The 25,759-nt window shown below is 44.1% G+C and overlaps 1 protein-coding gene across 2 annotated transcripts in view; it reads right to left on the reverse strand.

The window, feature by feature from the left end:
- The window catches only part of KCNK10 (potassium two pore domain channel subfamily K member 10), a 185,620-nt gene that overhangs the window by 73,116 nt on the left and 86,745 nt on the right, over positions 1–25,759 (reverse strand). For both annotated transcript variants that reach the window (XM_082275351.1, XM_082275350.1), the window contains exon 2: positions 24,885–25,267. In XM_082275351.1, the coding sequence (XP_082131477.1) occupies positions 24,885–25,267 (383 nt within the window). The remainder of the gene's footprint in view (positions 1–24,884; positions 25,268–25,759) is intronic.

Below are 25,759 nucleotides of genomic sequence, written 5' to 3' on the forward strand. Positions count from 1 at the left end.
AGAATAAAATGGGTGAGGGTAGGCTCTCAAAGAATGGAAGGAGTGAGGGCGGGCTCTCAAAGAATAGAAGGAGTGAGGGTGGGCTCTCAAGGAATAAAATGGGTGAGGGTAGGCTCTCAAAGAATGGAAGGAGTGAGGGCGGGCTCTCAAAGAATGGAAGGAGTGAGGGCGGGCTCTCAAAGAATGGAAGGAGTGAGGGCGGGCTCTCAAAGAATGGAAGGAGTGAGGGCGGGCTCTCAAAGAATGGAAGGAGTGAGGGTGGGTTCTCAAAGAATGGAAGGAGTGAGGGCGGGCTCTCAAAGAATGGAAGGAGTGAGGGCGGGCTCTCAAAGAATGGAAGGAGTGAGGGTGGGCTCTCAAAGAATGGAAGGAGTGAGGGCGGGCTCTCAAAGAATGGAAGGAGTGAGGGCGGGCTCTCAAAGAATGGAAGGAGTGAGGGCGGGCTCTCAAAGAATGGAAGGAGTGAGGGCGGGCTCTCAAAGAATGGAATGGGTGAGGGTAGGCTCTCAAAGAATGGAAGGAGTGAGGGTGGGCTCTCAAAGAATGGAAGGGGTGAGGGTGGGCTCTCAAAGAATGGAAGGGGTGAGGGTGGGCTCTCAAAGAATGGAAGGTGTGAGGGTAGGCTCTCAAAGAATGGAAGGAATGAGGGCGGGCTCTCAAAGAATGGAAGGAGTGAGGGTGGGTTCTCAAGGAATAAAATGGGTGAGGGTAGGCTCTCAAAGAATGGAAGGAGTGAGGGTGGGCTCTCAAAGAATGGAGGGGATGGCGGTGGGCTCTCAGCTTGTATGAATGTTGCTGCCTCATGCCCCCCCCATGAGGAAAGAGGGACTTTGTTCCAAATCAGGGATAGTCCCTCGAAATCAGGGACAGTTGGGAGCTATGCATAATGACACTGCAACTAGGGCAGCTGCCCCTACTGCCCTTCTATTCCTGGAACAGGGTATGAGATATGTATACATACATTGTGCCAAGCAGGACCAATGTAACTATACAGATCATTCCTGGAGTTCAGCTTTAGCCTTGCTTTAGGAAAAAAAATTAATAATATTTCCATCCTGAGCCGTTGAAACCATTGTGTATTTTGGAATCAGTGGGATTGATTTACTAAAACTGGAGAGTGAAAAAGCTGGTGCTGCTAAAGATTGGTCACAAGGCGTTATACAGTGACAGAGTGCCATTATCAAGTGGATTTTTCGTTTCACCAGTTTCAAGCTTATTTGACCCCCATACTGAAATAGCTGAGGGTCCATTACTTCTAACACTCCAAGGAGAGATTGCAAGCGGAGAGGATGATAGCTCTTCTACCCACTACCACTGGTTTCCCAAATCTCGGCATACATTGTGAAGTCACTTTAGCACCATTAATGTGTGAGTAGCGCTCTTTATTTTTAATAAACTGAAGATTTATAAAGGATTTTAAGCACTATTGGAGATTCCTTTCTTTCATATATCGTACTTACTGGTTGTATGGGGAGAAGTTATCCATATTAGGATCCCCACCTGGGGGGATTGAATGAACACCTTCAGCTTGAGAGAGGCATTAGGCGTAAGAGACCGAGCCTCATTGCAAGGTCACTGGAGTTGAGAACCCATCCACTGGGGGATGCATGGGTGATGGTGTCACTTACCACGGAAGATTTAATTTGAAGCACACTGTCACTTTTTGGAGTGGATTCTTATGGACTGTTTCTTTTTTTATATTTATAGCAAGTTCAACTCCTCTATGAGTATTTGCACCTTTTATATTTTTTATACAGATTTTACACTATTTCATGGTCTATGTGATACTTTATATAGCAATCATTATTTGTTTTTATCACTGTTTGTGTTTGAATTGGCACGTCAGCACTTTATTGTATATATGACATTTTTAGCACTCTGATTGCACGGCATTTATTTAATTTATTTTTTTACACTTGTGAGACAGTGAATTATTTTGATTAGTGCTCACCTGATTTGCTCACAGGGATTTATATGTAGCACCCTCCTAGATAGGTGCTAGGTAAAAGCATAGTTTTTGCTCCATCTGCTTATCAGGGGAGCCTGATTGTTAGCTAGGCCTGTTGCATGTGTCCATGTGTGATTCACTTGGTCTGAGGGAGTGTCCCCAATGTATCCAATAGGGGAGTCTGTTGGACAGTGGAGGAAACCCAGCTAGTGACACACAGGCTTTTGTTACTGTCCCAGTGGGAGGGCACAACAGTGGTGCATCCTGGGATTGGACATAAAAGCCAAGGGCACATGTTACAGGGGTCTTTGGGTGGGAAGCCAGGTCCCAGGAGGAGGATGGCTGTCCCAGTGGGAGGGCACAACAGTGGTGCATCCTGGGATTGGACATAAAAGCCAAGAACACATGTGACAGGGGATCTTTGGGCAGGAAGCCAGGTCCCAGGAGGATGGCTGTCCCAGTGGGAGGGCACAACAGTGGTGCATTCTGGGATTAGACATAAAAGCCAAGGGCACGTGACAGGGGTCTTTGGGCGGGAAGCCAGGTCCCAGGAGGAGGGTGACGGCTGTCTCTCCTCCTGTCAGAGTGGAAAGTGGTAACAGACAGTCAGCCTAGTGGACCAGAAGTGTGGTGCTGAGCCGGGAGGTCAAGAGGATACTGACTGGGAGCAAGTGACAGAGGAACCTGAGGAAAAACAGTGTTCGTGAGAACCAGGGAGCTTGCCAGGGGTCTGCCCAGGAAGGGGACCTCTCTGGTGAGAGTGAGTGGACAGGAGCTAGCACACACAGCAAGTAAGAAAGGGGGTGCCAAGTTAGATCCCGAAGAGTAACCTAAAGCCAAGTTCACTTTTAACCTCTTCACTTCAGTGGCAAGGTGAAGCAGCGGCCTTGCCGCATACACCATAGTATAATGTCCTCAAGATTTGTGCATAGTTGTTAAGTTGGAGTATCCCACTCATCCCTTCTCCCATCCCAGTTCCAAATAAAATACAAAAAAAAAAAACAAATCCCCGGGACTGTTCATTGACTGAGCCAAGGACTTAGAGTCAGATAGTTGCTATGGGTAACTCAGGGGAATCCATTCTCAGCAGCTCCCATATATATATATATATATATATATATATAAATATATATATATATATATATACACACAGTGGTTTGCAAAAGTATTCGGCCCCCTTGAACTTTTCGACCTTTTGCCACATTTCAGGCTTCAAACATAAAGATATAAAACTGTAAATTTTTGTGAAGAATTAACAACAAGTGGGACACAATCATGAAGTGGAACGAAATTTATAGGATATTTCAAACTTTTTTTAACAAATAAAAAACTGAAAAATTGGGCGTGCAAAATTATTCAGCCCCCTTAAGTTAATACTTTGTAGCACCACCTTTTGCTGCGATTACAGCTGTAAGTCGCTTGGGGTATGTCTCTATCAGTTTTGCACATCGAGAGACTGAAATTTTTGCCCATTCCTCCTTGCAAAACAGCTCGAGCTCAGTGAGGTTGGATGGAGAGCGTTTGTGAACAGCAGTTTTCAGTTCTTTCCACAGATTCTCGATTGGATTCAGGTCTGGACTTTGACTTGGCCATTCTAACACCTGGATATGTTTATTTGTGAACCATTCCATTGTAGATTTTGCTTTATGTTTTGGATCATTGTTTTGTTGGAAGACAAATCTCCGTCCCAGTCTCAGGTCTTTTGCAGACTCCATCAGGTTTTCTTCCAGAATGGTCCTGTATTTGGCTCCATCCATCTTCCCATCAATTTTAACCATCTTCCCTGTCCCTGCTGAAGAAAAGCAGGCCCAAACCATGATGCTGCCACCACCATGTATGACAGTGGGGATGGTGTGTTCAGGGTGATGAGCTGTGTTGCTTTTACGCCAAACATAAAGTTTTGCATTGTTGCCAAAAATTTAGATTTAGGTTTCATCTGACCAGAGCACCTTCTTCCCCATGTTTGGTGTCTCCCAGGTGGCTTGTGGCAAACTTTAAACGACACTTTTTATGGATATCTTTAAGAAATGGCTTTCTTCTTGCCACTCTTCCATAAAGGCCAGATTTGTGCAGTATACGACTGATTGTTGTCCTATGGACAGAGTCTCCCACCTCAGCTGTAGATCTCTGCAGTTCATCCAGAGTGATCATGGGCCTCTTGGCTGCATCTCTGATCAGTCTTCTCCTTGTATGAGCTGAAAGTTTAGAGGGACGGCCAGGTCTTCGTAGATTTGCAGTGGTCTGATACTCCTTCCATTTCAATATTATCGCTTGCACAGTGCTCCTTGGGATGTTTAAAGCTTGGGAAATCTTTTTGTATCCAAATACGGCTTTAAACTTCTCCACAACAGTATCTCGGACCTGCCTGGTGTGTTCCTTGTTCTTCATGATGCTCTCTGCGCTTTAAACGGACCTCTGAGACTATCACAGTGCAGGTGCATTTATACGGAGACTTGATTACACACAGGTGGATTCTATTTATCATCATTAGTCATTTAGGTCAACATTGGATCATTCAGAGATCCTCACTGAACTTCTGGAGAGAGTTTGCTGCACTGAAAGTAAAGGGGCTGAATAATTTTGCACGCCCAATTTTTCAGTTTTTTATTTGTTAACAAAGTTTTAAATATCCAATAAATTTCGTTCCACTTCATGATTGTGTCCCACTTGTTGTTGATTCTTCACAAAAAATTACAGTTTTATATCTTTATGTTTGAAGCCTGAAATGTGGCAAAAGGTTGCAAAGTTCAAGGGAGCCGAATACTTTCGAAAGGCACTATATATATATATATATATATATATATATATATATATATATATATATATACCTCTATGTGCCAATGCCATCTTGATAAATAGTACCTAAGGATGCTGCTGATGATCATGACAAGGAGCGTCTATCTATGAAAGTTCAGCCCTTGCTGGAGAGGGATTTGCCGCTACAGAGAGATTACAGTGAATCCCTGCAATGCTCAGGATTTGACTTTGATAAGATCACACAACGGAGTTCCTGGACTTCTCTCATGCTTCTCCAAATCCTGGAGCAGCTCTGGGGGGGGTTTTAATGAGAGCGCCTCCCGGCACTGTGTGATCACTGCTGCTGTGTGCGCCCCGCGCGCTCCGTCACATCTCCTGAGCTGCTGTTTTGCAGCGCTGGAACTTGCTGCATTGCAGTACAGAACCCACACAGACAAAAACAGACACCAGAGCAGAGAATAACGCAACACTCTGCCCTCGCTGCTTACTTCTGCATAGAATTGTATTAGTCACTGAGGAAAAATCGAACAAAGTACTGTATGAAGGAACAATAATATCTGTGCACTCACACCCTGGCTGACAAATGGGAATATGAAAATGCTGTTTAATATGAGGAGCACATAAGACAGAGGCGTTACTAGAGCCTTCGGGGCCCTGGTACAAGAAACCATGAAGTGCCCCCCGAACCCCTGGCCGGGGCCCTTCCCTTTAAGCCTGGGGCTCTTCCCACTGATCCTGAGGCCCTTTACTCTCATTGTGGGGCCCTTTATTACGGTCCCGCAGCGGGACCCTTTCACAAGTTCTGCAGTGGGCCCCCTTCCTGCTATCTTGGGGCCTCCCCACAGTGGTGGAATTCCAGGGCCCAGTTGCAAGTGTGACCTTTGGGATCCTGGATGTTCACCCACTGGTGTCAGTAGTTTTTATTTTTTGGTATTTTAATTGTATTATTTTTTATCATTTTATTTAATTATTTTACATTGTCACTGACTATGACTCTGTCCATTCAGAAAAGGAAGGAGCTGGTAAATTACATATTTACTGACCCCTTCCTGGTTCTCTATTGTGACACATTCCCTGCAGCAGCCGAAAGGAGAGGGGAGGGAGCACAGTGGGGGGGACCAGGGGAGCACACAGGGGCCCAGAGACAGCAGAGCACAAGTGAACTGGTTAGGAGGAGAGGCGGGGGCAGCATACAGAGGAACCAATCTCCTCCATTGTACAGGGGAGCCACACAGGCCCCCTGGAGCATGGGGCCCAGTTGCAATTGCAACCCTTGCAACCCCTGTAGTTACGCCCCTGACATAAGATGATTGATATCATTGCAGAGAAATGTTTGCATGTAGAAACTGAAGTTGAGTTCTCCCTCATGTTCTAAATCAGGGGTCTTCAAACTACGGCCCTCCAGTTGTTCAGGAACTACAACTCCCATCATGCCTAGCCATGTCTGTAAATGTCAGAGTTTTACAATGCCTCATGGGATTTGAAGTTCTGCAACAGCTGAAGGGCCGTAGTTTGAAGATCCCTGTTCTAAATGTAATAAAGCCGTGAGGGAGGACTTCTTTTGCATGGGAGAGACCCTGGCCATTGATTGAGTAATGCCAGCTGCTAAATGTGTCCAAATAATGATTTAAGTGGACCATTGATACAGTGGCCAGGAGAGTATACACTGTAATCAGCAGGAGTAGGAATGGGAGGGGGCTTGGAAGATATGCCAAAAATTGGAGATCTCCACCACTTTGCTGAGCTTCAGTCAAGCTGCAGGTGGTTGGATTCATCCTATTGTGCCAGGGCTCGTCTCCAAACAGCATTTACTCTATAGAACTTTGTGGACAAGTGACTGTCACATTTATGCTTGTTGGACCTGACCAACACTTGAGCTTGTTGGAAATCTCATTCTAAAACCATAAAATCAAGCACATACCGATATAATCTCCACTGACAAACATCTACAAAGACAACTGTGCTCTTCCAACCTTGTAGTAACAGTTTGTGGAAGACCCTTTTTTGTTCCAGCTTTACTGTGCTCCTGTATACAAAGCCATTTGTTATTGTCACACAACTGGGTGGGCTCAGGGCGCAGTTCTCTGCGCCCCGAGCCCACCCTTTTTTGAAGCCTATTAGAGCCTCTGGTGCTAATCACCTGCTTCAAAAAAAAAAAAAAACCCATTGGAATCCATGCATCAGTGGCGGCTGGTGCATTAGGGGCGCAGGGGCGCCGCCCCCCCCCCCATCCATGCGTCCGGCCCCCTAATCTACATGCGGGGCGCCAGACGCATGGATTCCAATGGGGTTTTTTTTTTTAAGCACGTGATTAGAGCCAGAGGCTCTAATAGGCTTCAAAAAAAGGGTGGGCTCGGGCCTCCTGGCCAAATAGGAAGAGGTCCTGAGACCCATTTCCTGATTGCGAAGCCATGCCATTGGCCAAGGTGGAGGAGGGAGGACTCGAGGAGATGGGAGGACTCAAGGAGATGGAAGGACTCAAGGAGACACAGGAGACTCAATAGAAGCCGCCGCCTGGCTGCCTGCCCTTCACGGTGAGTGAGCCGGCGACGGGTGGGGGGGGCTATGGTGTGCGGGCTGGTGTGGTCCGGGGGGGGGGGGGTAGGGTGTGCGGGCTGGTGTGGTCCGGGGGGGGGGTGTGTATGGTGTGGTCCATCTGCCACCCCCCCCCCAGGCCCATGGAGCACCAGCCGCCACTCTATAGCCGGGAGCAGTAATCTCTGTGTTCTGCCTGCTGGGAAGGCTCTCTGCTCAACCACCCCCCTGCCCAAAGAACACAATAGCGCTGCAGGAGGCATTCCACCCATGTAGAAGGAAATAAATTCACATAATTAATTGACTGCCTAACTCCTCAAACTGTATCAACTTGAGGACACTGCTCTGGACAGCCAGTAGGCACGGAGCACTTAGTAGTTCTCGAATAATTCTTTATCAGTGCCAATTTGCTAAACAAGAACGACCTTTCTTCCGAACAACTAGTGACCATCATACTCAGGTATAAGGTATCAGCAAGCTCTTCATCATGCAATAAAACTGCCTGATGAGATGGGCTGAGACATGACCAGAGCTTGGCAAAGGCTGTAAACTGGAGAATTTCCTCAACAAATGCTCTACTAAAGTCTTGGAGGAAAATACGTTTAATTTTTTTTTTTTTTTTTTTTTTTTATAAAGGAAGTCTGGGGCCCCCTCTGGAAGGAGAGCCCAAGGAAATCCCCCCTTATAAATTTGGCACTGAATGCAGTATAGGTGAATTTGCAGAGTGTAAAGAATCAACCATAATGTCATCCTATACAAACATTCTGCGGTGTAAACAGCTGCTCATGTGTACTTTATCCGGAGCACAATGGCATTTCTAAGGTAAAGCCACACGTGATGTGTTCTCTCCCTGAAATAGACATTTCTTGGTAAAGGTGAGAAAAACATCCGCATCTGCTCTTCCCAGCATCCTGACAACGCAGCTATGCAGAGTGAATGGTTACAGGTAATGTGAAGCATAAGCAAACCATTTTTATGCTTTTTCCAAAATGCATTAAACTCATTACTTTCCTCAAAATTCTACAAACAATATCCCATAATAACAACGTAAAAGAAGTTTGCTTGAAATCTTTGCAAATTTAATAAATATAAAAAATTAAAAAAATCCCATGTACATAATTATTCACAGCCTTTTCCATGACACTCAGAACTGAGCTCAGGTGCAACCTATTTCCACTGATGATACTTGAGATGTTTATTCAACTTAATTGGAGTCCACCTGTAATAATTCAGTTAAATGGGCACGATTTGGAAAGGCACACTCCTGTCTATATAAGGTCCCACAGTTACAAGTAGATGTCAGAGCACAAACCAAGCCATAAAGTCCATGGAATTGTCTGTAGACCTCAGAGACAGGATTGTATGGAGGCACAGATCTGGGGAAGGGTATAGAAAATGTCTGCATCATTGAAGGTCCCAATGAGCACAGTGGCCTCCATCATCCATAAATGGAGGAAGTTTGGAACCAGCAGGACTCTTCCTCCAAACTGGGCGATTGGGGGAGAAGGGCCTTAGTCAGGGAGGTGACCGAGAACCTGATGGTCACTCTGACAGAGCTCTTTTGTACATAGCTTCTTGAAAACAGCACATCAACCTGCCTCAGTACTCTCAAGAGTACCTTATCTCTAATGCAATCAGTAGGCTGACTCTTAGAAAGGGTTATGCAAATTTCAAAATGCCTTTACCCTGGTACACACCACCGCAAATTTTTGTGCGAATTGAGAGTTGAAAGTCGCATGACAAGTCACGCCCCGTTAGCGGCAATGGAACCTTTCTAACAGGAAAGACTTGAGTCACTACCACTTAGAAAAAGGTTCCTGCACTACTTTTGGTCCAACTTCAATACGACTTGCATTGACTTCTGTTAAAGAAGTCGTATGCATGCCGCAATCAAGTCACGCCACAACATGTCAAATTTAAAGTCGCATGACTTTGAAGCTGTGACAGTGTGAACTGGGCCTGAAGGATGAGTGTCAGTATGGAGGAGTGGATGTTCCTAGGAAGGTTATATTTGCATGTAGACCACCCTAGGTAACGCCTACATGTGTGGCTGGGCCTCCATGATGAACCACTTGCCGACCGCCCGACGCAGTTTTACTGCGGCTGGCTGGCTCGGCTGCGCAAAACGACGTAGGGGTACGTCACATGTATGAGTGGTGCTGGGGGTAAGCACGTGACGCCGGCAGCATGGTCTTGCCCCCATTATCGCTGTCGCCACGGGACCGGTGGCCGCGATTGCCGCCGGGCACCCGCGATCGCTCCCCGCTGAGAGAGAAGGATGGTCAACTGTTGTAAACACAGCTGACCGTTCTTCTCTCTGAAATGATCACAGAGTGCCTGTGATCCTTCTATTTAGGAACACATGTCTCTATGATAATTTCACAAGCCCATCCCCCATACAGTTAGTAAACACTCCCCTAGGCTCACACTTAACCCTTTGATCACCCCTAGGTTAACCCCATTCCGTGCCAGTGTCAATATTACAGTAACAGTGCATATTTTTTAGCATTGATTACTGTAGTAATGTCACTAGTCCCCCCAAAAGTGTCCAAAATGTCAGTTAGGGGTCCGATCTGTCCGCCACAATGTCGCAGTCCCACTAAAAATCGTAGATCACCGCCATTGCTAGTAAAAAAAATAAAAAATTACATAAATCTTTCCCCTAGTTTGTAGACGCAATAACTTTTGCGCAAAGCAATCAAAATACGCCTATTGCGATTTTTTTTTAACAAAAATATGTAGCAGAAAACAAATTGGCCTTAAAGGATGAAAAATTAAATTTTTACATTTTTTTTTGGGAATGTTATATAGCAGAATGTGAAAAATATCGTTCTTTTTTTTTTTTCAGAATTGTCGCTCTTTTTTTGTTTATAGCGCAAAAAATAAAAATCGCACAGGTGATCAAATACCATCAAAAGAAAGCTCTATTTGTGGGGGAAAAAAAGACATCAATTTCTAAACTTTATTTTCATTTTTATTTTATTATTGTTTTTATTCTTAATTTTCCATCTCAGTCTGCAGATTCTATGATTTTGAAACTTGCAAAATATAAAAATAGAAACATAGTAATAAAATAAAAATAAACTTGAGAATAAAAAAAAAAAAAAGAAATTACAAAATGTAATGTTTAAAGCGAAACTTGACTGCCTCTGAGCACCACAAACCAAAAACGCTAGTTAATACATTTTTGTATTTTCCTCATAGCAAACTGGAGTATTTAATTGGTTTACAGAACATCCCCAACAATGTCAATTCTTGCGTGATTGGCTGTATTTCACGGGAAAGAACTGAAAACAAAATCATTGTTATAGGAGTTTCATTTTTGCTGAGTTAGAGACTTTTCTCAGCTAAATGGATGCAGCAATAGACTTACCAAAAATACAGTATATGACTCTAAGATTATAGAGAAGTCATATAATGGGTGATGCAATTGTAACCATTATTGGGCAAGGCTCAGGCTTCCATCCAATGAATCGGCAACCAGGAGGGAACATTGATATAGGCAGCTGTCTCCGGTCATCAGTATATTAGATAAGAAAGGGAGAGTGAATGCTCCACATAGTGTAAAACCTAATATACTCTCTTATTAAAAAAAAAAAAAAAAACAATGAAGGGCCTATGAAACTTTGCATGGGCATGGAAGACATCATTTTTGACAAAACACATCGGGCGGAGCTACGTGCTGTGACGTCCTCACGTCCCTGGAAGTGTGTTTTAGCCATTTCGACCTGTTTTATATATGGGCAGTTTCATTCTCTTTAATTATAAGTGCATATGATTTATTGCTGCTATGGTAAATATCTTATCGCATGCTAGCAGCTTTTCATCTTTTTCACTGGAGATTAGGTTCCCAAGCAAGATTTTTTATTTTAAGGATATAAAATGGATGCATTTGCTGCCCCTTTTCTGAATATAACAGAGGCTGCTCAGGTGGTGCCAGCGAAGGCAGACCCTGCAGCTCAGTAGTCACTTTAGAAAGGACGTGGTAAAGGAAACATCAATTCTCCAACATGGAGTACGGTAAGGATCTGCAACGAAGTGTGATAGAGGTTTCTTTTTTTTATGTATATGGCTCTTTATACAATGTTTATTGAGCTCTGAGAATGGGCAGTGCTGGAATCAGGGACACTCCAGAATGGGCTGACTCCCTGAGGAAGTCACGTGATGTGACGTAACGCGTAGGAGGAGCCGCCAGACTACCGGAAGTGACGTTAGAGATCGGAGCGATAACGCTCCCCACGTTGTATTGAGATTTTATCTGCAAACAAATGATCTACAAATTGTAAGTGCAACTACGTTTTTAATAATAAATCTGATTTAACATACTGCACCATGATTGCCCTCTGTTTTCACTGAGCCCGAGGCCACGATATGGAGTTAAGGACGTAAAGTTTATGCACCCCAAAATACTAACAGGACAGGACAGGAAACACTCGGAGGTTGGAACAAGATACCGGAATAAGTAAAAGCCTATATGATACTCGGAGGCTAAGTTTTGTATACAGGCGCAATACACACCTTATTGAGGTGAGAATATAGAGCACCTAGATGTGACACCTGGTGGAGGCAACAAGTCACAACACCCATATTTTGCATGAGAGCACCTTGTTTTATTTGATGATATCGAAGGGAATTACACCTGATTCTGGATTTTTGTATATATGGACACTATAAACACAGCACCTAATTTATTTATTTATTTTTGATTGAAGCAAAATAGCACATAGCACTTTGGATCTTTTTTGAAGTTTATTTATATTTTTATCTTGTCTACGGCTTATTTATTGACATCTCTTAGGAAAGTTTAAACACTCAGCACTTTATTGTATAGAAGATATACTGGAATGGTTTACTTATATTGATATTTATATATGATATTTATATATGAAGTAATTTGATCACCTTGTATTATCCAGCGTCAGCACTTTTTATCACTAGAACACTTTTTACCACGTCAGTTTATACATTCACTTTATTTTATTTTATGTCCACTTCTGAAGCGCACCACCAACCTAAATTGTATCCAGAATGGGCAGTGCTTGAATCAGGGACAGGGACATGTAGCTCCGCCCGTCGTGTTTCGTCAGAAATTATGTCTTCCGTGTCCATGCACAGTTTCATTGTCTATAGTTGTATAGCCTTCATTGTTTTTTTTAAATAAAATAATATATTAGGTTTTACACTATGAGGAGCATTCGCTGTACCTTTCTTTTCTAATATACTGGATAATGGCCAGAGACATCATTGGTGTTTTTTTAAAGCTTTTTTTTTTTTCTCTCAGAAGTTTTTTTTTTTTTTTTCCCACAAACTCGGCCCAAAGTCGGGTCCTCGAACACCCATCTCTGCTAATATTCAGCTCAACGTGATATCATCTTTATATATAACTCAAATTCATTAAAATATCATAATCCACCTCTGTAAATATTGTACCTAATTAGCCTAATTACTGCTTCAAGTAACCATCTTCATTTAGTCATATTTATTCCCCAGAAGGCTTAGTAAGGCAATTCTGTGCGCTGAGATGGTAGATACAACTTTGTTGAGTTTGATCTCAAGAGGACCTGTCTGCCACAAACAAGAGTCTGATAGGTCACAGGATTCTCTCCCCCCATTATCAGATTGTGAATTGTGATTACTGACAGTGTAGTCAGTGAAAGGCAGGAAGAGTCATGTCCCTGTTGGATCATTTTTAGTGCAACTGAGCACAGGGATGCAAAGCTGTTCACCCCTACAGTGCAGGAAGAGGACAGGACACACCGGCGGTGAAGATTTCTACAGAATCCAGAAGTACGGGGAGAAGACTGGGCAGCCCCACACAGCGCACTGCACCACTGTCGCCTGCCACCAGATGCAGTGTGTCACTTGCCCCCGTCACCTGCCACCAGATGCAGTGTGTCACTTGCCACCGTCGCCTGCCACCAGATGCAGTGTGTCACTTGCCACCGTCGCCTGCCACCAGATGCAGCATGTCACTTGCCACTATCGCTTGCCACCAGATGCAGTATTATCACTTGCCACTGTCGCCTGCCACCAGATGCAGCGTGTCACTTGCCATCATCGCCTGCCACCAGATGCAGTGTGTCACTTGTCACCGTCGCCTGCCACAAGATGCAGTGTGTCACTTGCCATCATCGCCTGCCACCAGATGCAGTGTGTCACTTGCCACCGTCGCCTGCCACCAGATGCAGTGTGTCACTTGCCACCGTCGCCTGCCACAAGATGCAGTGTGTCACTTGCCATCATCGTCTGCCACCAGATGCAGCGTCTCACTTATCACTGTCACCTGCCACCAGATGCAGCGTGTCACTTGCCACTGTCTCCTGCAGGGGAGGACTGGGCCAGGGGGGACAATTGCCCCCCGGGCCGCTCTGATGCCCCGTAAAAAGGCTGCACTGCTTCTGCCACAGACATGCCTAAAGGATTCCTGGTAAAGAGAAATAAAAAGTCCCAACTGCTGACCTACTGAGTGCGGGATGAAGACAAGGACAGAGTGCAGGCCTCCTCCTAACATGGATGGTATAAACTGTGTCTGAGCTGAGGCCGATTCCATGCCCCACTGGAGACTCTCCTCCCCTGGCCAGCACCGACCAAGCTGTCCCAGCTCCACACTGGTGGCCAGGTCAGGAACCTGGATTCGGCTGGTGAGTAGAGAGTACCTGGAGTGGAGCTTCAGCCTGGAATGAGGGTCAGGAGGAGGCCAAGAAGAGGAAGAGTGGGAAGAGGCACCATGGGCATCTGGTTTGTACTTACCCCCTGGGCTGAAAGCTGCCAGTCAGGTCCTGGTCGCCTGCCACCAGATGCAGCGTGTCACTTGCCACCGTCACCTGCCACCAGATACATCATATAACTTGCCACTGTCGCCTGCCACCAGATGCAGCATCTCACTTGCTGGACGGAGCAGTCGGCTGACACCCGCTGCCCGCACAGTAACACCAGGGATGATCAAGAGGATGGACGGCGGCGGCTGTTGGAGGACTTCTGTCCCTGCCCACCACCTATTAGACACCTATCACAGAACCCAAGGAAGTCCCCAAAAACCCTGTTAGCTCTGTGCTACAGGAGGTGGGTGGGCCGGCAGAGAGAAGAAGCCTGCAACTTCAGCAGCAGAGAAGCAAGAAGTTCCATGAACCCTGAAGCTGCCAGCACGCCCCCCCTCTCTTCTGCATGCCACACACCCTACCCTCCAGCCTAGTATGCCACTGATTTGCCGCCCCTCTCAGAGATCTGCCTGGGTCCAATGGGCCCACCGGAACCCATGGAAGGGCCGACCCTGGGTATTGAGGTGGTTAAAATAAAAGCATTTTTAAAACTAGTATAAGTGTCAGTTTCGTGTCAGTGTGTTTTAGATAGGATCACGGTACAATCCACCAGGATACACAAAGCAGTTGTGTTGATATTTACAATGTTACTAACACATGTCACAGTTGCAAAATTGTGTTCAGGCATTAGGATTTGTTTTACCTTCATCATGAAGGGGTTAAAGAGAATTACTATATTAAAAGGTAACTCCACTTTCGTGGGGGAAAAAATCAGCAAATAAAGAAAAAACAATATAGTGTATACAATTGTGACACAAATGATATTGTAATTGAATGTTATTATAAATGACCTTTTCTTTTCAATCTGCAGGCGCTGTAATTTTCTGAAAATGCAATATGGCCGCCTGGAGCCGTTCTGTACACAGAATGTATACTGACCACACTCCAGAAACATCATTTCCTGCTTGTGTGATTGGCTCACCAATTTTCCCAGAAGTCTGCACTAAGATACAAGTCAGATTTCTGGCATCCCCTGCAACAAAAATTTCATTTTTGGTGAGATACTCCCAATAGGAACACGTTTAACCACTTTAACACTGCTCACTGTGCTGCTACTGCGGCACAGTGGCTCGTTATCGTCTGGCGACGTAGACCTACGTCACCAGACATTCCCCTCTCTGGGCAGCGCGTGTGCCGCCGGAGGCTCGCTCCCGCTGTATTCTGTCACAGCGGGAGTCGGGCCAGGGGAGGAGCGGCGGTGATTACCGCCGCTCTTCCCGGATCGTCGGGGATCGAGTGTGGAGATCCGCCCACTTGTGTAAACAAAGCGGGCGGATCTTCTAAGTGACAGGCAGGGTCAGATTGCAGGGTTCAGCATAGCTCAACCTGCGATCTGTGCCTGTGTCACTCAGTCCCCTCCCCCCACACACGTCAGTAAGCACCAGGCATACATTAGCCCCTTGATCACCAATAAAAGTTAACCCCTTCCCTGCCAGTGTCATTTTTACAGTAACAGTGCATATTTATAGCACTGATTACTGTAGTAATGTCACTGGTACCCCCAAAAGTGTCAAAAATGTCAGTCAAGTGTCCGATCTGTCAGCCCCAATGTCGCAGTCGAGCAAAAAAAAAAATCGCAGCCATTACTAGTTTAAAAAAAAAACAATAAAAACGACATAAATTTTCCGTAGTTAGTAGCTACGCTAACTTTTGCGCAAACCAATCAAAATACGCTTATTGCGATTTTTTTTTACCAAACATAGGTAGCAGAAAACAAATTGGCCTAAAATGATAAAAAATTTTGATTTTTACATTTTTTTGCGGGGGAATTTCTTATAAAAAAATGTGAAAAATATTGTTATTTTTTCAAAATGGTCGCTCTTTTTTTGTTTATAGTGCAAAAAGTAAAAATCGCACAGGTGATCAAATACCACCAAAAGAAAGCTCTATTTATGGGGAGAAAAAAGTACGTCAATTTAATTTGTCTACAGCATCGCACGTCCGTGCAATTGTCCGTTAAAGTAACACAGTGCCGAATCGCAAAATATGGCCTGGTCAGGAATGGGGTAAAATCTCCCGGTCTTAAAGCGGTTAAAAATACGCTCATTGAGAATTTTTTTGTCAAAGACATGTAGCTAAATACATTTTGACCTAAATATATGACAAAAATTGAATATATTGGATATTTTTTAACTGTCAAAGTAGAAAAATATTGTTATTTTTTCAAAATTGTCGCATTTATTTATTAATATCGCAAAAAATAAAAATCGCACAGGTGATCAAATACCACCAAAAGAAAGCTCTGCTTGTGGGAAAAAAAGGCGTAAATTTCGTTTGGTTACGGCGTTGCATGACCGCGCAATTGTCAGTTAAAGTCGCACAGTGCCGAATCGCAAAAAGTGGCCCAGACGTAAGACAGCAAAATCCTCCGATGGTAAAGTGGTTAAAGGGATGCAGGCCCAGCAGCTTTCCTCATTAGAGCCCTGCAGCTGCCACAGCTGATAGATAATTATGAAACCACTCCCATTAGACCCACTCAGCACAGAGGAACAAACAAGGATTTCTTCAGAATAACAAAAGGTAGGAATCTGCAACAAAGTTTGTTACAATCCTTGTAATGTACAGAGATCACCCAGAGGGGAATCGTTTTTTTCTCAACAAAAGTGGAGTTACGCTTTAAATATAACAGCAGCAGAGTCGGAGGATAACGGGGAGTTATATCAGGACCCCCACTCCCCATCCCCCAGTCCTCAAGGCCTAGTTGCCCATCTGACTTTGCACTTAGAGGCTCATGAACAGCTTACAAATTCAGATGGATTTCCAGACATACAAATATAAACAGTTTGTTGGATAGAAGAAGTTTGTGTAGGAAAATATCTGTTGCTCTTGTTCCATACACCATGAGTCACTCGGGAAAACGGAGGAGGACACAGAAGGTTTGGAAACACATTCATGCCATTTAATAACTGTTATTGAGCCGCGATTAATAGTCATATCAACACTGACAATGACCTCTTCCCGGGATCATCTGCCACTTCCTAAAGCCAAACACAGTGGCTACAAAAACCGTCCTTTAACCACTTCTGGACCATAAGATTTACCCCCCTTTTTGACCAGGCCATTTTTTTGCGATTCGGCACTGCGTTATTTTAACTGACAATTGCGCGGTCGTGCGACGCTGTACCCAAATAAAATTGATGTCCTTTTTTTTTCCCACAAATAGAGCTTTCTCTTGGTGGTATTTGATGACCTGTGCGATTTTTTTTTTCTTTTTTTGCGCTATAAACAACAAAAGAGCGACAATTCTGAAAAAAAAAAGCTATATTTTTTACTTTCTGCTACATAACATTGAAAATCAAAATTTTTCATCATTTTAGGCCAAGTTGTATTCTGCTACATATTTTTGGTAAAAAAAAAATCCCAAAAAGCGTATTTTGATTGGTTTGCGCAAAAGTTATCACGTCGAGGGGAAAGATTTATGTCATTTTAATTACTAGTAATGGCGCGATCAGCCTGTTTTTTTAGGTACTGCGACATTGCAGCAGACAGATCAGACACCTAACTGACATTTTTGACACTTTTGTTGGGACCAGTGACATTACTACAGTAATCAGTGCTAAAAATATGCCCTGTTACTGTACTAATGACACTGGCAGGGAAGGGGTTAACCCAGGGGCAATCAAAGGGTTATATATGAGCCTAGGGGGTGTTTTCTAACTGTGGGGGGGGGGGGGATGGGCTTGCTGAATGATCACAGAGACCTGTGTTCCTAAATAAGAGGAACACAGGATCCCTGTGTACATTACTAACAGAACAGCGCCGTTCTGTCTCCACAGGGAAAGATTGCGGGTGCCCAGGGGCAATCGTAGCTGCCGGCCCCGCTGATCAGCTTCCACTGTGGTGAATGGGAGCGTGCATGCGTGAAAACCGGAAGTGACGCTATGACGCTAGACTCCGCCCTATGCGTTTCATCACTCTGATGTCATCTGGAGCGGCCAGAGTGACGAAACGCGTAGGGCGGAGTCTAGCGTCATAGCGTTACTTCCGGTTTTCGTCCGTGGAATGCATCAGCGAGCCCGGACGTCCTGCACAGAGAGGAGGAATTGTTTTTACTGATATGTAAGTGATTGCACTCTTCAATAAAGTAATATTTAACAATACTACACCATGGAGGCTTCTCTTTACCCTTATCCATGAGGGTATAATACTACCCTAATACTACCCTAAGGAAATACAAGGGACATGGAGTCACACAGCGGGGTTTCCGAAGGATCCCATAGAGGCATACCAAGATCCATTGGAGACAGGAATATTCCCCGTAAAGGCTGAATTCCCCTAAATGGGGTCCATGCATTCCCAGGAGGGGTCACGAGTGAGCTTGTGGGGATCCTGGCACAGCCTAAGTGAATTACCTCATTACTGCACTGCAGCACTTGATGAACTGCATGGCACTTCTGAAGATCTTATAATCACCTGTAGTGGTGCACCGAAATGTCGGCAAAACAGGTCATATATGCCAAAAATGAATGGCCGCCGCAGCAGCAACTTTAACTTTAACTTATACGGTGCATAACCAGATGCGGCCGGCTCCTGAGACCCGCCGTTTGTACCTCCTTGCCCACCCTGTGCTAGACTGGTTGCTAGAATCGCCAGCTGCCTGGCGTCTAGCAACCAGTGACGTCACGGTCCTGAGAGGAAAGCGAGGCCGAGAAGAGGACCCAGCATGCAGAGCGGAGGAGGATCTTCCTCGTCCACCTCCGCGCCAATTACTGACTCTCTGGCTCCACCCACCTCCTCCCTCCATCTTCTACTGTATGGCCGCTGCGGATAGGAAGGACAGGAGCAGAACCAGAGTCAACCAGATAGCCCAGAATTTTCATTTCGGTGCATCCCTAATCCCCAATAGGGTTTTTTTTTTTTTCACTTACCCAATTATATTTACTATATTTTTTATGTGTAATGAACAACGGCAATTGTATTTAGCACAGTGCACCTAGGAATTGCACATTCATTTTTGCACTAGTATATTTGTTTGCGCATGATTTGCATTTAATGTGTACCAGCAAATTAGTCACCTGCTCCAGGTTCATTTACACTGGACTATTGCACTTTATTATTTGCACATTGCATTGTTTGCACATTATATATTGTTTGCACATCGTATTTTTTTAATTTTTAAATCTTTTATTGATTTTATCAAAATACACATAAGGTCTCATAAAAACCACAAAAACAAAATACATATTACATAAAAACCCCCATAGCCCCCAGTCATATACATTCCGTGCAGTGAAAATAAGGCAAACCACTATATATTTGCAATCATCATTAATAATAAAGATGTGAACAAAGTCAGAAAAGAGAGAGAAGAAGAAGAAAAAGAAAAAAAAAAAAAGGGAAGGGGGAACACACATTTCCGTGTCTAAAGGCCCGTACACACGTAGCAATTGTCGGCCGTAAATATTCGTCCGCCTAACGATCGGCCGATTGTCGGCTTGTTAGTATGATGCTTCCGACAACCGACTGCGACTTTTCGGCAGAACAGAATCGGGTGTGCAGCCTTTAAAATTTTTGTTGGCCGTCACCAGAACGGCCGATTGTTTGCCAGTCAGTACAGAATTCGGCCGACTAACAGCAGATGAGCAAGACTGGGCATGCTCAGAGAAGAAAAAACACACGGAAAGTTAACCATCACATGACATCACTTCTGCAGTCGGCTGTTGTTGGCCGACAAAATTAGTGTGCAGTCTTTAGCACTTTTCAACCGACAGGACAGCACCGGACAAAAGACGGCCGATCGTTCGGCCGACATTCGGTACGTGTGTACGGGGCTTTATATTCAACATATCACTCGAAAAAACATTGTACTTTTAGTGAGAGAGAGAGAGAAGAAAAGAAAAAAAAAAGAGGGAAGAAACACCACATCCCGTGTTTTCCAGAGGGGGTCTAAATGGGGGAGGGAAGGAAAAAAAAAAAAAAGGGGAGGGGGAAAGGGAGGGAAAAATAGGGATAAAAATTATCACAAAATTCCATTATAAACCAATTTAAACTTAAACTGCATCATAAAGTATGTGCCATTCAGAGATATGATATACCATGTATAGTACATAACATAACGTTATCGTAAGGGCCGGGGATTGTCAACGGGCCACTGTTAACCACACTGGACCCCTGGGTCCCTCTCCAAAATCTTTTTTTCCGCGGGGTACACTCACCCTCAGAAGACCACACCCGTTCACATATAAACCGGTTCCCAAACTCTTATAATGTCACCGTATCATATATATATATGTATCATCTTATCTTTCTAAGATTTTTGCCCCTATTTAGGCCTATTGTACAGAACATTACGGAGACCTATACCTTTCTTCCTTATAACCCATGTTTTTATCGGGCCCCTAATTAACAGATTAAGACACCTCGCCCCAACCTTCAAACTCCGCTAGAGAGGGGATCGGCACCCAAAAAATAAACCCAAGGCTTCCAACGTTCCCTGACCATCTCTTCCGTGTTACTCAATGCGGCAGTAAGCTCTTCCATTTTGTATATCTCATTTACTTTTGAGATCCAAAGACTATTCGGTGGTGGAACAGTTTGTTTCCGAAAAACAGGTACAAACGCCTTGGCCGCATTGAGAAGACGGAGGGTCAAGGACTTCCTGTAGGTCTTTGAATTTTGAGTCAGATGTAATAAGCAAAGTGCTGGATTATCCTGTATTTCTACATTAGTTAATAATTTAATTACTGAAGCCACTTTTTGCCAGAAAGGCCGTAAAAGCTCACATTCCCAAAAGATGCACATCGTATTTAAGCATTGTGGCATTTTATGTGTATCAGCAAATTAGTCACCTGATCCAGGTTCATTTATACTGGGCTATTGCACTTTATTTTTGTACACTGCATTGTTTGCACATGGTATTTTTGCACTTTGCACTTTAAATATGCTATGTTAGTCAATACACATTGTTGAGGCAGCGCCACCACTCACTTGCCTAACCAGCAGATTCAAATAAACTAGAACCACCACCCAAGGTGGTGGTTCATTGTGAGGGCAGCAGCCATAAGCATAAGATTCACAGTATATTTTCATTTATTTAACTACACTTGAAAAGGCAGCGCCAACACTCACTTGCACTTAGACCCCGTTCACACTGGGGCGACCTGTCAGGCGACCTGGTCGCCTGACAGGTCGCCGTAGGTCGCCTGCCATAGAGAAGCTGTGGACCCGTTCTAATAGGAGCGACACAAGTCGCTCCGACTTAGAAAAAGGGTCCGGAGCTTCTTTGGGGCGACCTGGAGCGACCTGCATTGACTTCAATGTTATGAAGTCCGTGCCGGCCGCTCCGAGGTCGTGGTGCGAGCTGCGCGCCACGACCTGTGAGGTCGCCCCGGCAAGTCGGATTGCCCCAGTGTGAACGGGCTCTTATAGCACCAATCACAGGAGCTCTGTATTGATTACAAAGAAAACAACAGGCTGCTGTGTTTACAACAGCAGTCCGCCGTTCTCTCTCCACGGGGTGTTTAGATTAAAAAACACACACTGGACATTATATAAAACACTAATAAACTGGATACTAGGATTTTACATACTCTAATATTACATACACTAATATCGGTAATATCGGCCGACACCAATATATCGGGGAAAGTGCATATCAGCCCCCACCGATAATCGGCTTTGCCGATAATAGGTCGATCCCTAATTATGATGCTATTATATTTTTTCTTATATGTCTTATATTATTATGACTGTTTTTAACCCTCCTAGCGGTAACCCCGAGCGTGACTCGGGGTGGATTTTCCATGCTGTTATCGGTATCCCCGAGTCACGCTCGGGGTGGATGGGCAGAGCGCGCAGCGGTCTCTTACCTTCTCCTGGCGATTCAGCGATGATCTCCCATTGCTGAGATCGCCAGCCATCTGAGATCCCCGCCGCTCGTCTGTCCTCAGTCGGTGTGATGACTTCCTAGTTCCGTTCCCTGCAGCAGCAATGCTGCATGGGAGCGGAACTAGGGAGGGAAATTCAAACATTGAACGTTGCACAAAACACAAACACACACATAACATTTATATGATATATATACATATATATATATATATATATATATATATACACACATATATATATATATACACACATATATATATATACACACACATATATATATATACACACATATATAATATATATATATACACACACATATATATATATATATATATATATATACCTACATATATATATATATATATATATATATATATATATATATATATATATATATATAATGCATGAATTATAATCTAATCAATAATATAATTTTATTATATAATATATATATATATATATATACAGTATTATATTATATAATAAAATTATATTATTGATTAGATTATAATTCATGCGTTTGTGTTTCAAATTTATCACATCTGGGATGTCTACTAGAGTCTTGTTTTGGTCAGGTTTAAGTCAGCAAATACTAAGAATTGTAGGCCTATAATACATAACGCCAAATTTCCATGAAAAAAAATTGTACTGCTTTTGGTACAGAATTCCTGACAGAATCATACCGCCAGGGAGGTTAATAACACTGTGCTGGTATCAATAATACAACTAATAGTATTTTTGTCATTTCTTTTATTGTTATTGATATTATTACTCTAATCTATAAGAGCCGGTTCACATTGCAGCGACCCGACTTGCCGGGGCGACCTGCGAGGTCGCGGTGCACAGCGCGCACCGCGACCTCTGAGAGACCTGCACGGACTTCATATCATTGAAGTCAATGTAGGTCGCTCCGAGGTCGCCCCAAAGAAGCTCAGGACCCTTTTTCTAAGTCAGAGCGACTTGTGTCGCTCCTATTAGAACGGGTCCTGTGCTAATCTATGGGCAGGCGACCCACGGCGACCTGTCAGGCGACCAGGTCGCCTGACAGGTCGCCCCAGTGTGAACGGAGTCTTACTATTATAAGTCTGATTATTATAAATGTATCTCTTTTTTTTTTTTTTACTATAATTTTGATCACACTGTTTATGTTTTGTCCTTACTGTTACAAAGGGGTTGATATACTAAACCTGAAAAGTGCAAAATCTGGTACAGCTCTGCATGGTAGCCAATCGGCTTCCAATTTTAGCTTGTTCAATAAGCTTTAACCAAAAGACCCGGAAGCTGATTGGTTTCTGTGCAGAGCTGCACCAGATTTTGCACTCTCCAGTTGGAGTAAATCTCCCCCAATGTTACAATGATTTATTTTATGGGAACTTTTTTTTTTTCTCCTTTGTGTTACATGTTAGCCCATATGAAGGAGGTAGAATTACAGCCTCTGAAATGCTTTAGCTTTGCAAACAATCTATCATTGAAATAACTTGTATTCGAACATTAATTTTATGGCGTGGCGCGTCATTTCTAAATTCACTCATCCCTACTACAAACCAAGGCGATAACGGAAGCCATTCAGTGCACAGAACCTGCCAGCCCAATATTCAGATTCACACCATTGTAATACTACAGGGTGTCCCAAAAGTCGCCATACGTAAGGAAAAAATGGAAACTGTAGCTAAATCTACCCTTATTTGCAAAATTTTCCTTACAAAATTTTACAATTTATTTAAAAAAAAAAAAATATAATTAAAAATATCAAATATAATATAAAATATAATATGAGTTTGTTCATTTTTCCTATGTATTGGAGACTTTTTTGATACCCCGTATTGGATGACAAAATTAATATAAAATAAACGTATAAAAGAAACCTCGGGGTGTCTTTTATCCCCTTTCCTTGGAAATGAGCTGAGAACCCTACAGAGCTTCAAACCATGCACAAATATACACTATATTGTCAAAAGTATTGGGACGCCTGCCTTTACACGCACATGAATTTTAATGGCATCCCAGTCTGAGTCCGTACGGTTCAAAATTGAGTTGGCCCACCCTTTGCAGCTATAACAGCTGCAACTCTTCTGGGAAGGCTGTCCAGAAGGTTTAGGAGTGTCTATGGTTATGTTTGACCATTCCTCCAAAAGCGCTTTTGTGAGGCCAGGCACAGATGTTGCATGAGAAGGTCTGGCTCACAGCCTCTGCTCTAATTTAACCCAAAGGTGTTCTGTCGGGTTGAGGTCAGGACTCTGTGCAGGCCAGTCAAATTCCTCCACCCCAAACTCGCTCATCCATGTCTTTATGGACCTTGCTTTGTGTACTGGTGCACAGTCATGTTGGAACAGGAAGGGGCCGTCCCCAAATTGTTCCTACAAAGTTGGAAGCACAAAATTATCCAAAATGTATTAGTATGCTGACACCTTAAGAGTTCACTTCACTGGAACTAAGGGGCCAAGCCCCAACCCCTGAAAAACAACCCCACACCATAACCCCCCTCCACCAAATGATTTGGACCAGTGCACAAAGCAAGGTCCATAAAGACATGGATTTGCGAATTTGGGGGGGAGGGACTTGACTGGCCCGCACAGAGTCCTGACCTCAACCCAATAGAATATATTTGGGAAGAATTAGAGCGCAGACTGTGAGCCAGGCCTTCTTGTCCACATCAGTTCCTGACCTCACAAATGCACTTCTGGAAGAATGGTCAAACATTCCCATAGACACACTCCTAAACCTTGTGGACAGCCTTCCCAGAAGAGTTGAAGCTGTTATAGCTGCAAAGGGTGGGCCAACTCAATATTGAACCCTATGGACTAAGACTGGGATGCCATTAAAGTTCATGTGTGTGTAAAGGCAGGCGTCCCAATACTTTTGACAACATAGTGTATATCAAACCTCTGCAAGGGGCATTTATAAAATAGAACGCGTATCTAACATGGATACATTACATATATGTTGCAGACACAGAACTTTTTTAGCAGCTTATACTTTCAATAGACCTTGTGTCTCACCTTAATCAAAGCGTCGAGCTCTTGCTGAGTCACACAGGAATGCATCTGCAGGAAATCCGCCTTCTCTTGGGCTATCTTGCTTTTTTGGCTGCTTTCGAATGGCTGTTCCAGGGTCCGAAACACGAGTCCACCGCTGACCAGATACACCACCACCACCACGAAGATCGCCAAGACTGTCTTCCACTTCATGACGGAGTGGAGGCCTCTGGAGGTATTGTCCATCGTAGTGACCACAGTCGTCCGCGAGCACACTGACATGCGGGGGGTCGTTGTGGGGGTTGTGGAGGGGGTGGGGGCGGGGACGGGGTGGTGCCCGTTGGGCTTCGGATCAGGAGGGGGTACAGGCAGAGGAGCAGGCGATGGCACAGTCGAGGGTACCGCCACTGCAATGAATAAAGAAAAAAAATCCATTACATTTCTGTTTTAAGCTTACATTGACTTAGATTGCTGATATGCCACAATATATAGCAACCAGTCCTTGGAAAATGGTCATCTAGAGCCTGGGGCGAACATGCCAACCTTCAACCCCTCCCCCAAGATGTATGAGCAATATGTGTCAGCAAAAATCCCCCCCCCCAAAAAAAAAACAAATTGGACTAACCTGCATGCTTGCCCCTTAGCAAAAATTCCCCCTTATCCCAGTACAGATATGCTGAAATCCCCCCTCCCAGCATAAATCTCCCCCCCCCCCATTCTCCAATCACCCCCAGCACAAATGCGGCCCCCCCCCAAAAAAAACACCCCTCCTAGTACAAATCCTCTACCCCTAAATTTCCCCTCCAACTAAACAACTTCTCTTCCCCTCCCAGCATAAATCCCGCTTCCTAGCACAGATCCCCCCCCCTCAAAAGTCCCCTCCTAGCTCAAATACCCCC

Source organism: Pelophylax lessonae (assembly GCF_965119305.1).
Source record: "Pelophylax lessonae genome assembly, chromosome: 13".
Taxonomy (NCBI): domain Eukaryota; kingdom Metazoa; phylum Chordata; class Amphibia; order Anura; family Ranidae; genus Pelophylax; species Pelophylax lessonae.